This window comes from Triturus cristatus, chromosome 4_1 (assembly GCF_964204655.1).
Source record: "Triturus cristatus chromosome 4_1, aTriCri1.1, whole genome shotgun sequence".
In the NCBI taxonomy this organism is placed as follows: Eukaryota; Metazoa; Chordata; class Amphibia; order Caudata; family Salamandridae; genus Triturus; species Triturus cristatus.
Genome location: NC_140585.1, coordinates 202,331,010 through 202,353,744, shown reverse-complemented (window position 1 = coordinate 202,353,744; position 22,735 = coordinate 202,331,010). Strand labels below are relative to the sequence as shown.

The following is a 22,735-nucleotide window of genomic DNA, read 5'->3' as shown; positions in this document are numbered from 1 at the left end:
AGAACTTCTCCAAGAATTTGATGATCAGGTATTATCCTATATCCATGACATCTATTTGACAGATGATGACCTCACACTTGACAAGAGTAGATCACATAGTACTGGGATTTGTTCAAATGAGCTACACATCTAATTTAAAAAAATCAAAAAGTGCCTACCTCAATGTCCTGTTTTGGTATACGTGCTGTCAAGTGAAGGCAACGGCCTTGCGATGCACATCTTAGAGAAATGTGTGCTGTTACAACCAACAGACTCATTGAAGAGACTTCTTTCCATACTGGGATTCCTAAATATTAGCAGACCATACATTCCAGAATACACACAATGGGTCAAACCAGTCTACAACTTAATGCATCCAACCTTTTCAAGCACACATTGGAGAACTGGAAACACACAGATTATGTTCAGTACAAGCTGACATGCTAGCTTCAAAACATTTACACACCTGTGTAAACACAACAAACTAAGTGATCTGTGTCATTGTGGGTTCAGCAGGATACACCTATGTTACATTCGTTGAAAGTGACATTGAGAGTGACACTGGACCAATTACATATAAATTGCCTTTATACACTAATGCAGAGATGCGTTTTGTAACAACAGAAATAATCCTGACAGCGATACAAACTGCTGTGGTGAGAGAGAGAGCACTGTCCGAGGGGTAACAAATATTTGTTGTGACTCCGGAGCCAGCCTTAGAGGCTGTCACGAAAGCTAGCGTTCCTAATGCAAAAGCATTACATCCGGGATGGATACAGTGGGCCAACCATCTTACTGCAACAGCTGTAGACTATAGATTTGACTCTATACTACAAACACAGACATTTCTGCAATAAGAACATGAATATCCTCTGCCTAATGAAGTCATGCCTCTTAAACAATATGAATATATCATTTATACTGATGGTTCTGCCCAACCTGCTGTAGGGATAAAGAACCAATAATCTGTAGCATGTGCTGCCATGAAGGGTTGCATGTAGGATTGAGAATTTCACCATGAGAAAACTAACACGCAGTTATTTGCTGACTGCACTACACAGCTGTCAGAACAAAGGGCTCTAATTCTGGCACTGGAGAATATGAATCTAGAATTCCCCACATTCATTGTGTCTGATTTGTATTATTGTGTCCAGTATTACAACAAGTATCTATGGTATTGGATTCAGAATCGATTCAGAGATTCCATAGGTACACCATCAATCATAAAATGCTTAGGGGCAAGTAGCTAAGCTGAAAGAACGCTTGCCACGGACTCATGTGAATCACACCTTGTGTCATCAGCTTGTAGGGATACAAGTTGATGGAAATTCCATAGCTGATGGTTGAAGAAGACATGCTTTGTTCCTCCATAGCTATATCTGTGGATTACAATTTCATGACTTTTCCTCATCCTATGGATTGGCTTTGTGAAAGTCTTTTTGTTGATTCTAACTTGGGACGATCTCCCAGAACGCTCTGCTGTACAAACAATTAACTTGATTTAACACCCCGTTCTTCATCATGCAAAGTGCAAAGAGATCTTTTCCTGGTAAACAGTTCTGCTGTTCCGGTTCCAGATGAAATTGTTTGGGATAGTGTATTTTCAGTCCTACTGAACATTTGCAAATTCCATGTTTGTTTTGCATCCCCTAGTACCATCAATCAATCAATCATAGGCATTTATATAGCGCACTACTTACCCGGAGGGTCTCAGGCGCTCGGGGGGGAGGGGGGGGGGAGTGCTGCTACTGCTCGAATAGCCAGGTCTTGAGCTTCTTCCTGAAGGAGAGGTCGTCTTGGGTCAGGCGCAAGTCGGTCGGTAGGGAGTTCCAGGTCTTGGCGGCCAGGTAGGAGAAGGATCTTCCTCCTGTTGTCGTTCTTCGGATGCGGGGGACGGCGGCGAGGGCGTGGCTGGCTGATCGGAGATGTTGTTTGGGAGCGTAGAAGTTGATGCGGCTGTTGAGGTAGCTGGGGCCTTGATCGTGTAGGGCTTTGTGTGCGTGGGTGAGGAGGCGGAAGGTGATTCTTTTGTTGACGGGAAGCCAATGTAGGTCTCTCAGATGTCCGGAGACGTGGCTATGTCGCGGGATGTCGAGGATGAGTCTGGCTGAGGCGTTCTGGATCTGCTGGAGTCTCTTCTGGAGCTTGGCGGTGGTTCCGGCGTAGAGGGCGTTGCCGTAGTCCAGTTGGCTGGCGACGAGGGCCTGGGTGACCGTCTTCCTGGTCTCGGTGGGGATCCACCGGAAGATCTTCCGTAGCATGCGCAGGATGTTGAAGCATGACGAGGAGACGGCGTTGACTTGTCTGGTCATGGTGAGGGAGGAGTCCAAGATGAAGCCCAGGTTGCGTGCGTGGTCTGTCGGTTTGGGTGCGCAGTCCAGGGCGGGGGGCCACCAGGAGTCGTCCCAGGCGGAGGGTGAGGAGCCCAGGATGAGGACCTCCGTCTTGTCTGAGTTCAGTTTCAGGCGGCTGGTCGTCATCCACTCGGCTACGTCTTTTATTACTTCGTGAAGGTTGGCTCTGGCTGCGGCGGGGTCGTTGGTCAGGGAGAGGATCAGCTGGGTGTCGTCAGCGTAGGAGATGATGTTCAGGTTGTGTTGGCGTGCGATGGCCGCAAGGGGGCTCATGTAGACGTTGAAGAGGGTGGGGCTCAGCGAGGATCCTTGAGGGACGCCGCAGATGACTTCGGTGGCCTCTGACTTGTACGGTGGTATGCGGACTCTCTGTGTTCTTCCGTTGAGGAACGAGCTGATCAAATCCAGTGCCTTCTCCTGGATTCCGACGTTGTTGAGGCGTTGCACAAGGGTGCGGTGGCAGACAGTGTCGAATGCCGCGGAGAGGTCTAGGAGGATGAGGGCCGCTGTTTCTCCGTTGTCCATCAGGGCTCGGATGTCATCGGTAGCAGCGATGAGTGCGGTCTCGGTGCTGTGGTTGGCTCGGAAGCCCGACTGTGAGGGGTCGAGGGATCCATTCGTCTCGAGGAAGGCGGCCAGCTGCTTTTTGACGGTCTTCTCGATGACTTTGGCTGGGAACGGGAGGAGCGAGATGGGGCGGTAATTCTTGAGTTCGGAGGGGTCCGCTGTAGGTTTCTTGAGTAGAGCGCTGAGTTCGGCGTGCTTCCAGCTCTCCGGGAAGGTGGTGGTGTCGAAGGAGGTGTTGATGATGTTCCGCAGGTGGGGAGCAATGACAGCGTCGGCCTTGTTGAAGACGTGGTGAGGGCAGGGGTCGGTTGGAGATCCGGAGTGGATGGAGTTCATCATGCGGACGGTGTCTTCCGTGCTGATCGGAGTCCAGGCGCGGAGGGTGGTGGTGGGGGGCAGTGGTTCGGTCGTGGCGGGCGTCGGTTGTGTGCTGAAGCTGTTGTGTATGTCCGCGATCTTGTTGTGGAAGTAGGAGGCGAGGGAGTTGCAGAGGTCTTGCGATGGGGTGATGTCGTTGTTTCCGGCGTTGGGGTTGGAGAGCTCTTTGACGATGTTGAAGAGTTCCCTGCAGTTATGTGCGTTGTTGTCCAGCCGGTCCTTGAATGCAGTTTTCTTAGTGGCGCGGATCAGTTGGTGGTGCTTCCGGGTGGCAAGCTTGAGGGCGGTAATGTTGTCTGGTGTTGGTTCCCCTCTCCAGGCTTTCTCGAGGGCTCGGCAGTTCTTCTTGGAGCTCTTGAGTTCGTCGGTGAACCAAGGGGCCTTCTTGCTGCCGGGTCTGCTAGGCGGTGTCCTTAGAGGGGCGAGTTCGTCCGCGCAGTTGCTGATCCACTTCGTGAGGTTGTCGGCGGCCTGGCTGGGGTTTGCTGAGCTGGCGGGGGGGTGCTGGCTCAGGGAATCGGTGAGTTGGTCAGCTGTGATCTTGTTCCAGCTTCTTCGGGCAACCGGTTGCTGGTGGTGGTGGATCGTCGTTCTTCTGAAGTTGAAGTGGATGCAGCTGTGGTCCGTCCAGTGGAGTCTAGTGGCGTGGCTGAAGGCGATGTCTTTGCTGCACGAGAAGACGGCGTCGAGTGTGTGTCCGGCGAGGTGGGTGGGGGTGGACACCAGCTGCTTGAGTCCGAGGTTGGCGAGGTTGTCGAGCAGGGTGATGGTGTTGCGGTCGTTGTTGTTCTCCAGGTGGAAGTTGATGTCCCCCAGGAGGATGTAGTCAGCGGAGGGGAGGGCATGCGGGCTGACGAAGTCGGCGATGTCCTCGCTGAATTGTGTGCGTGGTCCCGGGGGTCGGTAGATCAGGGTGCCTCTGAGGGTGGTCTTCGGGTCGGTACGGATCTGGAAGTGTAGGTGTTCGGCGGTTGTCAGGGTGTCGTCGATGTTGGTCGTGATGTGGATGTTGTCCCTGTGGATGATGGCGATGCCTCCTCCCAACTGGTTGGCGGAGCGGTCCCTCCGGGTGATCTTGTAGCCCTCTGGGATGGCGATGGCGATGTCGGGCGCTGAAGAGGCGTTCTCCGATTATTCGGACAATGATACAGTGCATGATGAAGGATCTCCAGTATTCTACTGCTTTTAATTCTGAGGAAATGTATAAATGCACTTCTAACTATGATATAATATGCTGTTTTCAGCATTATGGTGATCATTTCTTGCATGAAGCAAGTACTATACATGCAATATTTAATTAAATGCAATGCCCTATACCACCATGGAGTAGCTCACAAACATTTGCATAGTTCTCTGGTCACTATACAACTAACCCAGTGTCTTATTATTATAGACGTGCACCATCTCCAGCAAAGACAATTATGCTCACTAATACAAAGTTGTTTTATTCTGAATTTATCTTTTCAGATTGTCCACATGAAGATTTAACTTGTGGAGGGACACAGTTAAGTTAAAAACAATTTGGGAAAGATTGGCAGGTTCAGGGGAATGAGGCAATATTCAGAGCATGCCAGATACCACAACATGCGATTTTCCTGAACAAAACAGTGCTGCAGACATCTTGTCTTGGCCTGGCTAAGATAAAAGATGTAAATACACCTAATAGTCCCACATTTGTATGTTTAGTGAACTGACAACAGTTTACAAATTACTCAGAGGAAGCATTAGAAATCTTGCTTTGCAACAGTTCATGCAACTCTTTAGGGACAAATCAAAGGGAATGGTTAGTGCGGCCGGTAAATTCTAACCGGTGTATGCACGTTTCCTGGGTGACACAGAAGGGTTTAAGATCAGCAGACTCGATTCAGACTCGATTCACGTGATGTTCAGGCACAACACTCTAGAGTGGTAACAATTTATAGTTTTGGGAAGTTTTGCCTTTATTGGGTAAAATCCTCAACATTGCCACAGGTGAAACAACTCTTGTCTCTTCATTCTGAGGATGTGGGACTACAGGAATAATTTACTAGATCCTCGAAAAGCATGTCAAAAGCTCTTCTTGTATGCAATATTGACAGAGCAAATTTAGAAATCTCTCTTGTGGTAGTGGATAAGGGTATAACTACATAGTCCACCAGGATATACTCCGGGTAACAATGTGTAATCTGTGATAGACATCATACGGAACAAAATCTCCTCTTAACAACATGGGCAGTCACAGTTAAGAACAATTTTGTTATTAAGCTGAACTTTGAAGAAACTCTGCTCCAACTGCATACCATGGCGACACCTTGATGCCACAAGCTTGTTTTTACCTTACAAACTGACACGAAACAGATAATCATCGCAAGGAAGGATGCAACGTACACTATGTTGCACATAGAGAAGTTACCATTCATTGTTTCAGAAATACCTTCCACAGATTGCAAAATCAATGGGTTTATTTATCTGCCAGTATTGACATTCCACTTTCAATTCTGTTTACAATTCCATCAAGTAGGCAAATATGAGGCACTAGGAGAAGGATATGTTTATTTATTTATTTATTTATTTATAAAGTTTTATATAGCGCAAACTTGATCCAGAGGGATATCAGAGCACTTTACAATTTGAGGGAAAGGAAGGTAACAGATCACAACAAGAATCAAATGGGGAATCTAATAGGCATTGAATCATATAGTGCACACATAACAGATCCTTTATAAACCTGGGGTAATGAAGAATGGGCTAGAGGATGATACATAATGACAGAAGGGGAGCAAATACAATAGTAATAAACAGGATTAATAACCAATACTGTAGTATTTCTGATGCGATTAGAGCTGATAATCGTCCATCATGTTAAGGTAAGAACTTATTCATGAGGAATCTTTTTGCTTCCAGTATGAAAGCAACCTTGGAAGAGATTCTAATTTTTGGTGCAGAGCTCATTGGCATGTTCTCTTTTTGCGGAAGATCTGAGGTTTCAAGAGGAGGCAGTTAGCACTCCTAGACGGCCTCCCCCTCCGAATATTTCTAGCTTTTGCGCAAGATAGTTGGGGGTTTTGAAGTGGAGGGCTTTGTGGGATAGGCAGGCAATCTTCAATTGAATTCTAGCTTCATAGGGCAGCCAGTTTATAGATTTTAAGACCAGGGAGATGTGTGCATTTCGCTTGGTGGCCGTAATCAATCTGGCCGCCGCGTTCAGTGAAGCCTTTAGGGGGGCCAAAGTGTATTTGGGGAGGCCACATAGCGTAGCACTGCCATAGTCAAGCCACGGCAAAACAAGTGCTTGGACCACTTGCTTGAAATCTGCTTGAGGTAGGAAAGGTTTGAGATTCCTGAGTGTTCTCAGAAGGTGGTTAGCTCCCTTGCACACATTGCTAATATGGGTCTTCATATTCAGATGCTTGTCCAGGGTGCTTCCTAGAGATTTAGCCGAGTCAATAATGCGGGGGGGCAGTTGAAGGCGGTGAGTTGGTTCATCCAGAGGTCTATTTTAGGAGTATGTTTCGGGGGAGAAATGAGGAGGAATTCTGTTTTGGAGGGGTTTAGCAGGAGGTGGTTCTCAGTTAAACAGTTTTGGGTAGTCAGTAGGGTGGAGTTGAGTGACATGATGTTATCCGGGGAGGAGATTTTCATATAGAGTTTGGTGTCATCTGCAAACATGTGGAAGCGAATGTCCAAAGATTTTAGAACATTAGCTAATGGTTCCAGGTTCCATGTGCATGGATAATGGAATTTAACTTTTAAATATCGATATAGGAATGGCAAAACTGAGGTCTTTCTTAGCGGGGCAAACTGTGAGAATAATTTAGGATATTCCTTGGTTATCACAGTGGTTTCACTTCATGGCTCATATAATGCATTAAAAGTAAACCTGTTTTCCTTTCTGAAGGGTTCCTCAGCTGCTGTGTTACACCTGGCCTTCGAATTGCTCTCAAATTGGAGTTATTTGATGTTGAATGATCAATGCTGCCGGGAATCACCTATGTGGTGATGGTTTCTGCAATTGTGACTTGTTCTAGACAAGTACTGTTTCCTCTTGCCTGCCCAGTTAGGGAGGTGACCCCTTGGTCTTAGATAAAGCTTTCAAACGTGCACTTTGATGCTTTGAGAAGACTGAAAGCTTTACTGTATCAGAAGGATGTGGCATTAACATCTGCAAAGGAGACATTTGATCTTGCAAGGTCTTCCTCTTAGATACAGTCGCTACTTAACACTAATTTTCCATTACATTGTAGGGAGCTCATGCACTGAATTTTTAACATTTCTAGTACCAAAGGAGTGGCACACTTTTGTAAGAAAATAGTTATTGCTGCATTTATACACTCCATGCTGGTAAGCATTTTTGGAGGTCTTCTGTTGGTCCTGTTCCTAATTTTTAAGACTTTGCTTATCTTTTTTCTGCTGTGTAATAGATGTCCAACCAAGAAGACAAATTTAATTACCACTTCTGCATAGGCTCCTCTGTCATGAATGCATGATACAGTGTTTTAGCACACTCTTGCTTCAGGAACTAAACTAACACTGGTTCTTGTCCTTTTGGCCTCTGTGGCTACACCACATGTAGCCCTCATTCCACTGTCTTCTGTCCACTTTCAATTGTGAACTGGATTTATGCCTAGGAACGCATTTGGTTCAGCATTTGAACATTGACCTAATGGTCAGCTCATTAAAGGCCTACATGCACTGCTCTGCTATCCCTTGCATTTGCTGTTGCTTCTAAAATAATTTTACAAGCTCTCCTGGAATGCTTCTGTGTCTAGAGATCTGGATCTTGGCTTGACTTCTGCAGATCTCGCACTGGCTACTCGTCCTTCGGCAGCTGCTCTGGTGGATGGACAGGAACATGTTTGCTCGATAGATGTGATTCAATGGTTGCCTCTGGGAATATCGTTTAGGGTGACTGGGAAGAGAATGTTTCGTCTACCTCACGGAACATATAAACAATCTGGCAGTTTTGAATCGTGAGACACCATTTAAACTTGCCTTTTTTTAAGCTAAGGTGTTTTCAAATATAAAACAGCTTTTTTATGCTTGATTTAATCCTTTCTATTGATTTTAAGTGAAGGCTTTCTCTGTGTTCCTTGTTATTAAAGAAACATGATGCTTTTCAGATTTTAGTAGGGTTCCTTTAATATTGATTGATCCTTACATTTTAGCACTTATCTAGAGATTACTTTTACTGACTTTCTTCCAAGGACTGGGTGTCACATGGTATGGATAGACCCGGTAAGAAACGCCACAATTTTACACGATCATGTTTCTTAAGTTGCCCTCTCTTTTTTCACAGAGTGACTTTTGACATACATTTGCGTGCATGACCATGCAGAACTAAATGCTCTGAAACTGCACTGCTTCTATTTCCACTTCACAGGCACACTATCTCAATACCTTGAACATTCTGTACAAGGGATAAAGTTCACTAAACAAATATTATTTGTTTTGTTGTCCGAAAGGTGACAACTATATCCAATTAAAATAAGCAATTATGGCCTGACAGGGGTTCTGATTTGCCCACATGGGATCTATTGTTATATATACACAACTACCTCCTTGTTTAGGCAGAGTATCACTCAGCTGATACTGCAGGTTTACACTATGTCAGAATTCCAGCTTTTCTAATTCCTGCGTACCAAAACGTGGATGTCCAGCTCTGCTTCAAGACAGGCATTCAGATGACACCTACCCACAGGTAATGGGAAATTAGTCCACCCTGGCAGGGATTTGGCAGATCACCCACCATTGGCAAAACTAGGTTAGGGAGTGCTAAGTAGGAGTACAATTATACACAGTACTTTTATGGATGCATATATTCTCTGTCTTAGCACAATGGTGGAAATGTTCATCCTTTTAAATGTTCTTATAATGACAGTTATGTTAATATGTTATATTCTACTAAATATCACAGAGCACGTATTTTGCACAATAATAACAATGCTTTTATAAATAGTGAAAAGCCTTGCTGATTATTTCTTGTGTGTTTCTCTGGGTATGCATGAGAAAAGGTTCTCGATCTGTTACCATGATATCGTAAGGGGATCTGCCTTGTCATGTTCTAAGTTTGCACACACATGTATTGCCGTGTAAGGCTGGGGGTATGGATTGTGAGCTGTGACTAGCAGGGTCATAGCCCACATATCCTGAGGGGGTGTACGAAATCAGTCTGGCACAATCCTAAAATGTATGTTGCCCAACAAATGCACAGTTTTACTGAGGGAGGTACAAGCCATACAACAGGGTAGATTCATTATTTAAGGGTCAAGCAAACATGTTGTTAGTTGTTGTGGGCTTTCTTTAACATATTAATTCACACCCATTATGGCTTCCCTCATCTTTGCTAATTTTTTCCTTAGAGATCCTTTGCATCCTAAAGTTGAATTCCTTTTCCTGATTATTTCCGTATGCTTGTTATGATACCTCTCTACATTCTTTTGTTTTTATTTGCTTTCTTTCTCATCTCTCATTGCTTGTTATGATACCACTGTTCATTATTTTGCTTTCATTTGCTTTCTTGCTCATCTCTGTTCCAGTTTTCTTTGATGTCACATCCATGAACAACTACAAACAGGAGGATGGTGTGATTGGTGCAATGGTCCCATCATGTACCAGAATCGCACACTCTGCTTCAGGGAACAATTTGACAGGATTTTCAGTAGCCCTTGTTCCCTCTAAGGCCACTAACCTCCTGTTCACAGAGCAGGCAGATGCTGGCAGATGCTGGTGTTTCAGAGCAAGTGGCCTTGATGCTCATGGGTGACATCCCCTCACCCACCAGTAAGACAAGCAGACCTAATTCCTCAGTCCTGGTCACAACAAGCAGATATGCTGAGCTTCCCAAGCTTTGATGTACAGCTCTCATTTGACAATTTTGGGAGACTCAAACTGCTCATTTCATAATCTGTTTCCAGATACAGACATGATTTATTGTCTTAGCATTTGAAGTTCATGTTCTGAGGGTTGCCCACTTTGCAGTGCCCAGTCCTCTGTCCGGTCCGTTGAGTAGGAAGCCGTCTGTCTGTCATACAGGCGTGACTTCAAGCATGATAGCCCCACAACACAGGCAATAGGAGTGGCAATCGTATACCACCCAGGTATCAGCCTCACTGCTGTGCCTACCAAAATGTTACAAAGGCCTTCAACCTTGCTCTTTATGACTCCTGTATCCATTCTATCTCCTTCCTGAGATGTGCCCTGGCCCCACTTGTGGAAATATGGATTTTCCTGGTCAGTTATGTCCCCTATCTTGGACCCCAACGGTTCTATGTGCATGTCACAAGTACATGTATGTTCCCTCCAGTTCCAGTTATGAAGACGCAAATACATGTGCGTCCACCGTCAACATGTCCTCTGTCAGATCCGCCATGAATAGGCTGGATATTCGATTCCTAAGTATGAAAGGCCACCGACTTTTTATGGCTAAGTTACTCCATTTTTGCAGTTCAGGCAGAGTAGGCCCGATTCTGTCCTCAAAGCCTTTCCCTGCTCTCTGCCTCTGACAGCATCAGTTTGAGCCCGCATCTGTATCCATGAACTTTGTCCTACTCCCTGTGCGGCTAACGGTGCCTGCCTCGGCCAGTTTTGCCTGCCTGCCAAGAAACCGTATTTCACCTTCGAATTATCTACTTTGCTCCTCAGCCGATGCATTCCTGTCTAGTAGTTTAAGTAAACATTCTTCCAGCTACCGAGCAAAAGGGCCCGGCCTCGCTGTCTTCATGCAAGTAATTCATAGCCCTGTTACCATGGAAAGTTTCTGCCCCTTGCATCTCATATAGACACTTAGACGCTTGTACACGCACTCACAGTCAGTATAGAATAGATTTTGTCCGAGAGCCCTTCCCTTGTGGATAACACAGTTCTTTAAACATAGGATATTAGATATGATTTGGGATTAGGTTGACATAACCCCAGACTTTTGTCTCCACATGTAGAGCTAAATGTCAAGTCCCTTTCTCCCTCTAGTTGCACGTCTATCACACGTCATGCTGCTGCGCGCGCATCTCTGCCAAGTATTTCTGCTGACATTGCGAAATCATCTCCAGGTATCCACCCACACATGACAAATTACCCATTATCATCAAGTGGACGCCCACATGGACGCCCACCTTCACGCCTACTTACACGCCCACATGCTCTTATCTCATTCTCTCTTGCTCTCTTGCTTACGTACAATTGAGAAATGTATATATACTGTACTCTGTGAATAATGTTTTGAGAATATTGAGAATACTTTTCAGCCCCGTCCAGATCCTTTTTTGGTGATGGAAATATTCTCCCTTTGACTCGAGTTATTGGAATAAAGCCCTTTATGAATCTGATACCACAGACTCAGCCTCTTGCTTTATGCATGATCTTATTGATAATATAAAAGTCTGAGAGCGTAATATTTTATTTACCACAGAATGGCGCCCGAATAGGGACTAGAAAAGGGGTACTTGAAGAAGCAGTCCCTATTCCTCCTAGGGACACTCCAGGGCACTTCATGTATCACAAACATGGCTTAGATGCCATACTATTTCTTGATTTATGGGTGGACTACACCAAAGAATTACCAGAAAGTCAGAGGTGGCCCGTAGCTGGGACCTGGGATGCAGAATGCATTATGAAAGTAGAAGAAGAGTTATGGAAAAGGACAGTTGGAAAGTAACAAAAATATGTCATTGAATTATGGCATAAAGAATTGCATAGACGCACAGAGAAAGCGCTCAGAAAAATAGAGAAAAAGTAGGGAGGATTCAGACAAAGCCCGAGAAAGCGTATTAGTTGAGGAAGGTATCTGAGTAAAAGCAGAACAAGTAGACAGACAACGAAACACTCTTATGAAAGAGGAAATGTAGACCAGCTTGGAAGGATGCCATTGAGTTTTTGGCGCAAGGAGTGACATAGAAGGACAGAGTAAGTGTTTCACGAAGCAGAGAGAAGTGGACTGGTGTCTGGAAAAGCCAAGGATGAGATGTTACAGGAGGAATTAGAGCTGGTAAAATGAGCGTAGGCTGACAGAAAAAGAAATACTGACGTTGCTGGTATTTATCCCGTCCTTTCAGAGGACCTAGCAAGAGTGGCCCCAGTAGAAAGACCAGTTATAATACATATATTAATTACATAGTAGCCCAAAGGTTCTTGAGCCACCCACCAAATGAACAGCGCATAGCTGGTGTTTACATGGTCCAACATTTGACTACGTTGTCAATAGGAAATTGAGAGGGGTGCAGCTAGAGAAGGAGCAACTCCTGTGATTTGATGACACCCCTAATGTACAAAGTGTTAACGGAAAGATAATTAATGAAAAGTTTAGCTTGAAAAAAGAATTGTGGGTATTTCGAATTTGCAAATTGTTCATGAATACAGGTTTGTGTTCTTGGTGGTCCAGTGAGCCAATGTGCTGGGTCAAGTCGGTAAGATTATGACCCCCTGAGTGCAAATTGTATGTAAAAATAATTTTTCAATTGAGCGAATTATTGCAGTTTTTATGGAATTGAGTAGTCTTTTTGTCTTTGACAGCTTCAGAGTGAGGAGAAGGTGGGGGCCGTGTAGAGCAGAATGTGATACAGAAATCGGAGTCAGATTCTGACCTTGTAGCCAGTGTAGGTGGGGGCCGGTGAGAGGAGCAGAACAGAGGCACTGCTTAGAAGGCTTCTCTGACATCGCATCTGTGTAATGCCTGCAGCTGGAGAGCCTTGGGGCCAGGAGTAGGAAAAAAAAAAAAAAGATGGCTGGCAGCCCAGGCTCAGGCCGCGCTGAGGGGCTATTTTTAGCTTCTCTGATAAGACAGGGCAGCTGAGAAATGTAAGTCGAGAAAGATTCCCTTGTTCTATTCTGTGCAAAACAAGTGCCCCGAGGAAATGTCTATGGAGAAGATTTGTTTTATTTTTTAGCAATTGTTATATTGCTTCTGGCCAGAAAGTAAAATGTTGCTCTTGTTTGGAATTTTAAGGGCTATGTGCCTATATAAAAACGATTTTCAAATTCAGACATTTTTGAATTGTGGCCACAAGCTGCCACCAGTTGCATTGGATAAATGATCCAGTGGTTACGGGTCTGTGAGGAAAGATGTGAGATGCATCTTCGACTAGGACATGAGGGTACATTGTGTACAAAGATGCATAGCTCATTTTTATAAAAAAAAAAAAAAAAAAAAAAGAGACAGGTTCGTGTGTTCGTCATTTTTTGATTATTGTTGCTGATCCTGTGTGTCAGACTTGACGCGGTCATCATTGGGATGACCCACTGCCAGATGGGGTTGTATAGGGCAGGTAAATAAGTTATTGATTATAAGCCTGACAAATTAAGCAGGCCAGAATGTTCGCATCTGAGCTGTAGGTACTGTAATTGCGCATCGCTGCTCATTTATATATGTTAGTGTAATTGTCTATGCTTTCTGTGCCTGGTATACTGATGGCTTGGCATATGTATTTTATATATGTTTTGTTTTTGTGTTGTATTGACCAGTCTGTTTAGCGTTTAATACAAAGTTCTCCTGTGCAAGTACAGAGATAGTCGTGACGACGGCGATCTTTGCACAGCGCTTGGCTGGAACTTGTTCACAATTACTAAATTTCGCAGACGTGATATTACCTTTATCATGCTGTCAAAATAGCAGACAACACGTTATCAGTGTATGTCTAATTGGTATTGGAGATGAATAAAAGAAGGAAAAGTTATGCAAGACTAAAATATGTATCACATGACTGCCTTTCTCTTATAGACAGGCAGCCTCGGTCATATGTTTCCAGATTGGACATTAAGGAACAATTATGATCTGTGCACTAGCATCTTAACTCTTGAAGGCCTGTTTTAAATAAGGACTGCCACCACAGAGTGACAAATGAGGCTCGGTATTTAGGGTAATGAGAAAATATCTGACAGGATTTCCTTTTTAAAGTTTGCTTTAGTAAGCTCATTCTTGTAAGTGGTGGCCCCAAAAGTTGACTTGTTTTTAAATTAGGCTATTTATTGTATAGGTGGAAATTATTGCACAATGACTGATTTCTTTAGCAGATAAATTATTAATTATCAACATTAACAACTGTTCTTAAACTTGGTTTTCCGAATATTTAGGTAATTTAGCATTCCTATTAGGGCCTCCTAGCATTAATATTGACTTCAGGTTGGTGTAGGTTCATGTAATAGGGACATTTGCATATGAGATGTCATTTGGCCAGCTTATGAGCTAACACAATGAGGTTTGTACATTAATTTGAAGGATTTCTCGCCGTTTCACATACGCTGTGTATCTCCTATAAATTTTGCTTACGCCCAGTAGCTACACACAGGGATTAATAGTGTTGACAAGACACAGGGTTTGATAGTGTTTGACAGCAGTGAAATCTGTTTCAGATTTCCTCCTGTCAAAAAGGGGGGGAAGGAGGAGAATATTGGCTTTCTGCTGGCCCCTGAGGAGGTTCGCTTCCCGCTAGCCCCTTAAGAAATTAAGCCCCTTAGAAATTAGCCCCCTTAGAAATTAAGCCGAGGAAATAGGTATGGTGCTTTCCCCTTTTTCTCATGTTTTATTATGATCTTTCAGGGGAATTAGTTGTGGGCACCGGAACATATTCAATTGATTTCTGGTTTTTCACAGCCCAAGACACAAAAAGACTAAAGTCCTCAAGAACACACTGTGGCATTTGAAGAATTAAAGAGAGCTTTATGCCAAGCACCAGTTTTAGCAAACCCTGATTACAACAAATCGTTTATGCTTTTTGTGACAGAGCGGGATGGAACAGCACTATCTGTCCTAACACAAGATCATGCAGGAAAACACGAGCCCTGTGCTTATCTTTCTAGTACATTAGACCCAGTAGCACAGGCTTTGCCTGCGTGCCTAAATCAGTTGCAGTAACGGCCTTAGCCATAAGACAAAGTGACTCGATAGTGCTGGGCCACCCTCTGACAGTACAAGTACCACACGCAGTAGAGGTTCTCTTGAACCGGACACAAACACGACACCTGACTGTAGCTAGACTGACAGGCTATGAGCCAGCGTTATTTCAACCACACATAGAGATCAGAGGATGCAACATACTGAATCCTGCTACCCTTTTGCCCTCCAGTACAGAAAGCGTTTCACCACACGACTGTGTTGAAGTAATACATACCATGACTAAACCAAGACAAGACTTGACAGACGTTGCACTCCCAGACCCCGACCTAACACTATAAGTTGACGGCTCATGCATGAGGACAGGGGCGGGAGAATTAGTGGCAGCATATGCAGTGACTACTGATACTGTAATAATAGAGACTAAAAGAATAGACATATTGTCAGCACAAGCAGCAGAGCTCATCGCCCTGACACAAGCGTGCATAAGAGCTAAGCACCTGAGAGTAAACATTTACACCAATTCTCTGGCGAGAAAGAGGTTTCTTGACCTCTCATGGGGTCAAGATACAGCATGGCCCCATATTCAAGCCCTACTGGAAGCAATACATTTACCAACAGCCATAGCTATCCTAAAATGTAAAGCACATACTAGAGCCACAGATACCATTTCCCAAGGCAATGATCTGGCAGACCGAACAGCTAAACAGACAGCTCAGACCCCACTAGACATGACAAAGTTACAGGTTCAATAAGTGTCCAAAGCCATGACAGTTAGGGATCCTTCCAAGGATGTACAAGACATACAGACACATGCTACTATGGACGAATTAAAGAAATGGTCGGAACAAGGAGGGGTACTGACTGATCAGGGTTGGATGAATAAGGGCAAATCCATATGGTTTCTTCCTGATTCTATGGTACAAGTGATTATAAATACCGCACATAGTCCTGCACACTTAGGAGAGAAAGCAATGATAGATAGCTTACAGAATATATGGTTCAACAAGCACCTGCGTGCAGCAGCGAAACAAAAGGTCAGAACATGTATGATCTGTTGCCAATTCAATCCAGGTAAAGGCATTCCGATGGAACAAGGTGGATTCCATCCACCTGACCACCCTTTTGAAGTGCTCCAAATGGATTATATCCAAATAAACAGATGTAGAGGTTACAAATATGTCCTGGTACTAATGAAGCAGGTGTCCCTTCTGTTAGGGTATACCTGGAAATTCCATTGTGTGCGACATCCTGAAGCAGCAGGCCTTGTAGAAAGACATAATCAGACATTAAAATTTTGCGCAGACAAAGGTATAGACTGGATGGTAGCCCTGCCGGTTGCCCTCTTTTACATGCGAATGGTAGCTCATTCTAGAACAGGCTTATCTCCCTATGAAGTGGTCTTTGGTAGACCACCAAAATATGTGGGCACTACAATGCCTAAAAGATTACTTATGTTGACAGTAACATGCTGACAGATTACCTGGCTTCCTTGATGTCTGCACTACTCTCTTGTTGTTCGCAGGTTGCTGCCGCCTTGCCTGACAACACCCAGGTCAAAGAATACTCCATCGCTCCTGGATGGAAGGCGCCAAAGTCAGTGCTCTGGACCACGGGGACGGCCGTTAAAGTCAAAAGGCGGAAAGGATGATTGCACCTTCACCACTCTTTTACAAAGGAAAAAAAACTTTGAACTTGGATTTTGGATTTTGAACAACATTTTCTAGAGGAGAATGCCCAGAAGTTTCCACAAAGCTAAACTCCGATCCAAGAAGTCAGAACCCGTTTGATCAATTAAGTCCACTAGGTGGTGAAGCGGTTGAACATGTATTCTGGCTCGCATAAGATCTTGGACAATAACATAAAGCAAAAATAAGAGAGCAAGATAAGAAGCAAATAGATGTATAGTGACTGTAATTTTTCAATCTCTTATGTACATCACGATAATATGTATCAGCTTAATACTACATGCTATTTTTCCTCCTATTGCCTCACTTTTACACTCCTCCACTAATGATACCATAAAGCACACATTTAGTGATCTGCCATCCTATGAGCTATCATATCGACTTGCCTTACGCAACAATACCTTTATTCAGATGCTGCACCATTCACATCAGACTAGCAATGCTACAGACTGCTGGGTCTGTGGCCGACTCCCCCCCTATCAGAACTATAAGAGAGTTTTGCCCCTCTTTCTCTATCCGTTCACACACAATGGCTCCTGTGGAGCATGGTTTAGTTTGATTAATTCCCTAGATTCGAATTCCGCAGTTTATCAAGACAACTGGGTATGGGGAAACCTGAACTTAGTTTTGCTTAAAGTCTGCTACCCTAACAAGGAGGGACTTCCCAAAAGAACAGGAACTGATCTAAGAAATGAAGTATATGGATTAGGTAATTTTACACTTAACCTCATGATCCTGAACGTTGAATCTGAAGCTACACCAATCTTGCCCGCCATGTCCGTATTCCCAGTAAAAGGGGAATTATGTATAAGAAAGAATGGCTCCATACACATGGGCCATAGTAAATGCACCACTGTAATAAAATTCAGTGATCAAGGCAAGTCTACATTTAGAGCTTCTCGTCATTCCTACTTTATATGTGGCCAGACCGCATATATACGCCTACCTCTAGATTGGGATGGTACCTGCTACATCGGATTCCTTTTACCACCTGTTTTCCTAGCTCCTCCTGATTATCATAAAAATACTCATTTAGTACACAATAGACAGCAGAGAGATCTCCCAATTGTCGATTACACTGAAGCAGCATGGGAAAAATACACAGATTTCAATAAAGGTTTCTTTCCCTATATAGGTACAGTTACCAATAGTAAGCTGATATGTAGATTAACCAGAACCCTTGAAGCAGTAGTGAACGAAACTATTTCCGCCTTAGGCAATTTAACAGAAGAGCAGTCTGCTATGCGGATTGTTGTGCTTCAAAATAGTCTTGTCCTTGACGTTATCCTGGCCGATAGGGGCGGAGCTTGTAGGGTCATCAAATCAAGCTGTTGCATTTTTCATACCAGAAAATTCGCCATCTGTATATAAAGCCATAACTCGCCTTCATAAGATTGTAAACCAGATACACCAGAACCCAGGCACTTGGACTTGGTCCAGTTGGTTTTGGAGTGTGATATCAGCCTGGGGATGGAGAGTTTTATCCTTCCTAGGTATTGGCCTTCTCATACTATTCAGTTGCTGTCTATGTCTACAATGTGGACCAGCGATTTGTGGTCTGTGTGCCACATCGTGTATTCCACCACCAAGATTTCATTCGTCACGGAAGAAGAAAGAAGAACAAATGATGCTATATGAACAGATCAATGGATTAATGAAGATCGGTATCTCTTGAAGGGCAAGTAGGGGACAAGGAGGGAATGTGGAAATATGGATTTTCCTGGTCAGTTATGTCCCCTATCTTGGACCCCAACGGTTCTATGTGCATGTCACAAGTACATGTATGTTCCCTCCAGTTCCAGTTATGAAGACGCAAATACATGTGCGTCCACCGTCAACATGTCCTCTGTCAGATCCGCCATGAATAGGCTGGATATTCGATTCCTAAGTATGAAAGGCCACCGACTTTTTATGGCTAAGTTACTCCATTTTTGCAGTTCAGGCAGAGTAGGCCCGATTCTGTCCTCAAAGCCTTTCCCTGCTCTCTGCCTCTGACAGCATCAGTTTGAGCCCGCATCTGTATCCATGAACTTTGTCCTACTCCCTGTGCGGCTAACGGTGCCTGCCTCGGCCAGTTTTGCCTGCCTGCCAAGAAACCGTATTTCACCTTCGAATTATCTACTTTGCTCCTCAGCCGATGCATTCCTGTCTAGTAGTTTAAGTAAACATTCTTCCAGCTACCGAGCAAAAGGGCCCGGCCTCGCTGTCTTCATGCAAGTAATTCATAGCCCTGTTACCATGGAAAGTTTCTGCCCCTTGCATCTCATATAGACACTTAGACGCTTGTACACGCACTCACAGTCAGTATAGAATAGATTTTGTCCGAGAGCCCTTCCCTTGTGGATAACACAGTTCTTTAAACATAGGATATTAGATATGATTTGGGATTAGGTTGACATAACCCCAGACTTTTGTCTCCACATGTAGAGCTAAATGTCAAGTCCCTTTCTCCCTCTAGTTGCACGTCTATCACACGTCATGCTGCTGCGCGCGCATCTCTGCCAAGTATTTCTGCTGACATTGCGAAATCATCTCCAGGTATCCACCCACACATGACAAATTACCCATTATCATCAAGTGGACGCCCACATGGACGCCCACCTTCACGCCTACTTACACGCCCACATGCTCTTATCTCATTCTCTCTTGCTCTCTTGCTTGCGTACAATTGAGAAATGTATATATACTGTACTCTGTGAATAATGTTTTGAGAATATTGAGAATACTTTTCAGCCCCGTCCAGATCCTTTTTTGGTGATGGAAATATTCTCCCTTTGACTCGAGTTATTGGAATAAAGCCCTTTATGAATCTGATACCACAGACTCAGCCTCTTGCTTTATGCATGATCTTATTGATAATATAAAAGTCTGAGAGCGTAATATTTTATTTACCACACACTGACCAGTGACCTCGTCAGAATGAAAAAACCTTTTTGAAGTGGCTGATGCTACTTTCTTTCAATATGTGTGACCCACACAGCTCTCAGGAATGCAGGGAATCCACAAGTCTGTCTGGGATTGTTCCTACACTTTCACATGCATTTCCAAGACACTTGCCTTCCAATATGGAACCTACAGGCTTCTATATACTATACCACAAACAAGCATGCCTACATTGCAGCTCCCCCACGCACCTACACACGAGCTGCACAGTGTTACATATTGATTGGATTTTTGCAGTTCTGGTGCCAAATAATTTATTAAAATGTAATTGACTTTTCTCAATTGGTGTTGGATTTTTCTTGTGTTGTGTTTTCACATTATCACTGTTCGTGTGCTGTATATAGATTGCCTCTACGTTAAGCCTGACTGCTTCTTGGGCCAAGCTACACAGGGTTAAGCACAGGTTAATTTAGTGATTTTTTGTTGTTCACCCTGCAAGGGATTGGGTCTGTTGCTTGACCAGGACTCACACCCTAGTCAACTCATGAACTAAATGTGGCTAAACTGTCTGTGGATGGGCTCCTTGTGAAAGAGCAGAATGCTTTCACTCAGAGTAAAGTTAGACAATGGATGAAGTTTGCAGACCCCTTGTCTAATGCTGTTTACTGTTGTGGCCAGAAGATAAATGTGAATGACACAACAATTTACCAATGGATGATGAGGGCTGGATGAAAGCCCCTATATGTAATTATTTTATGTACATCATTTTAGTGAAATCAAAATATCTAGGCTAACGCCAGACCTAACATTGCATACTACCAGCACTGAGCTTGTGCTACTTAACTCTTTATAAGGGCAGTAGCCCCATACCATTTCTAGGGTAAGGCTTTGCGTGCCCCTCTTGTTGTAACAATGCATTCTTTGAGACAATCTTAGGTCAAAGCACAGAATCTATGTTGACCCATGACTAAAAACTGGTACCAAGGATGCAGATATATCTGCTGCTTGGGCAGTCTGGGGGGGGCTGCATATCTCTCACCATGCAAGGAATTTTCGTCTCCCAACATATGGTATATAAATAATCATATTATATGTATGAATAGCTCTACAAATGTTTTATTATTAGTTACATCAATAGCGAAACTTTGAGACAATTAGCAAATACTGTTGAGACAATTAGCAAATACTGTTGTTCTTTAAAGCAATTATGGTAAAATGAAATTAAAACAGTATTGGTATCATCATATATTCAATAATGTTATTTAACAAGTCATGAGTGATGTATGTGTATGTGTGCTGTTATATGCAAGTTCATAAGAAATGCATTATAGGGCTCAAGTTATAGTCAGTGAACTGAACTTCAACTTTCATACTACAATTGTTTTTAGGTTTATCTATAGATAGATGGATAGACAGACAGACAGACAGACAGACAGACAGACACAGACAGACAGACAGACAGACAGACAGACAGACAGACAGACAGACAGACAGACAGACAGATAGATAGATAGATAGATAGATAGATAGATAGATAGATAGATAGATAGATAGATAGATAGATAGATACAAATGATACATTTGCATTGTCATTTCACTTATCTTTGTAAGTCAATATTACATTATCTGGAGTCTCGCTCATACTCAATAAAACTTGCAAGAAACAAAGTAATACAATAATAAAACATTATGAATTTTCTATTTAAGACAGCATGCCTTGCCATCAGTTCTCATCTAGCCTCTATTCATTCCATTGAGGAAAATGATTTTGTGTATACTTTGATGGGTAAACCTAACAACCCGCCCACCGGGGCATCTTACTGGATCGGCGGACATGACTCATTTCAGGTGAGTGACTGCTAGTCAGAGTCAAACAGTATGCATTTCTGATATATTTTCCATCTCTACTTTTTTACCTAAATGACCCTTGTGCCCTGATTACAGGCTGAGATGCAATTCCAAAGCATTAAAAATGTCCATGAATTACAAATTATGCGTTTAACCTCATTCCTTTGATGATGGGTTTCCAGCTAACTCCTATTTTTATAATAATCTTTCATGTTGTCCATGTGGTGGAGTCTCCCATCAATCTAACAAGCATATTCTGTAATTTTGCCAGTTTTATGAGCAGCAGAGGCCCCGGATTTTAGTTCCTTTCTTACGTAGTACGGGTGAACTGCACAGTAAGAATGCCTTACACTGTTTACAATGCCTCATTGAACCCACAGTGTATTATATAATGGCCTCTTTTCTTTGGGCAGCCTTGCTACGTAGAAAAGAACTGAATTGGCTTGAAGAAGGAAATGTGTAGGCTCAGTTGTTCTATGTAATCAGGTTGTAGTGTAGTTCCTATTTTCCTGATAGGATCTGCACATTGGAATAACATACACTATAGACTTGGCATAGGACTGAGGTCGGTATGCCCCTATTGCGTATATTTAATTTAATTACTGTATACCAGCTAGCTCAGAGGCCACTAGAAACGTCTTGACAACAAGAAGGGAATAGCTTCTGGCAACCACATAACATAAAACCCTGATCCCTCAGGATCGTGGAAACAATATACTACTTTTAATTCAGTCACTCATCTCAGAGAAGTACATAGAAGAAACAGTCAGGTGTGTTTACAATAAAATCTATTGCACAGTTGTTATTCTAGTACTGGTAATATGTGCTGCAACAACTGTTGGACAGTAACAGAGAAATATGGCCATCAGTGCAGTAGAATAAAAATGCATGGTACAGTTTTACCATTGTGTGTTAATAATGAACACATACATGAAATACAGAATGCATTAAGATAAAGCCTATACACCTATGATGCCTAACTAGATGTACCTATGTGTACCTAGCATGTGTGCAGGTCTTAGAGAGCCAAGAATCCCCCTAGGATTTATTCTAACCCAATTACCTTAGTGGGACTTCATCCTGATCTCAAGCTGGACACCCCAGGATGGGTGGATGGACCTCTACCAGCTGAAGCTGTGGCATGACGCAGGTTGCAGCGTCTCAGGTCAGAGTGTCGGCATGGAAGTCTCGGTCCACTCTGGTTTGCTTGGGCACAGGGAGGTATATTTATACCTGAT

The 22,735-nt window shown here is 43.5% G+C and overlaps 1 protein-coding gene across 2 annotated transcripts in view; it reads left to right on the top strand.

Annotated features, from left to right (window-relative positions):
• LOC146854037 (echinoidin-like) overlaps positions 1-22,735 on the top strand; it is a 147,209-nt gene that overhangs the window by 74,767 nt on the left and 49,707 nt on the right. For both annotated transcript variants that reach the window (XR_014981159.1, XM_085651889.1), the window contains exon 4: positions 21,357-21,497. Coding sequence is in view for 1 of the 2 variants with exons in the window: in XM_085651889.1 (XP_085508015.1) it covers positions 21,357-21,497 (141 nt within the window). In the remaining variant the exon portion in view is untranslated. The remainder of the gene's footprint in view (positions 1-21,356; positions 21,498-22,735) is intronic.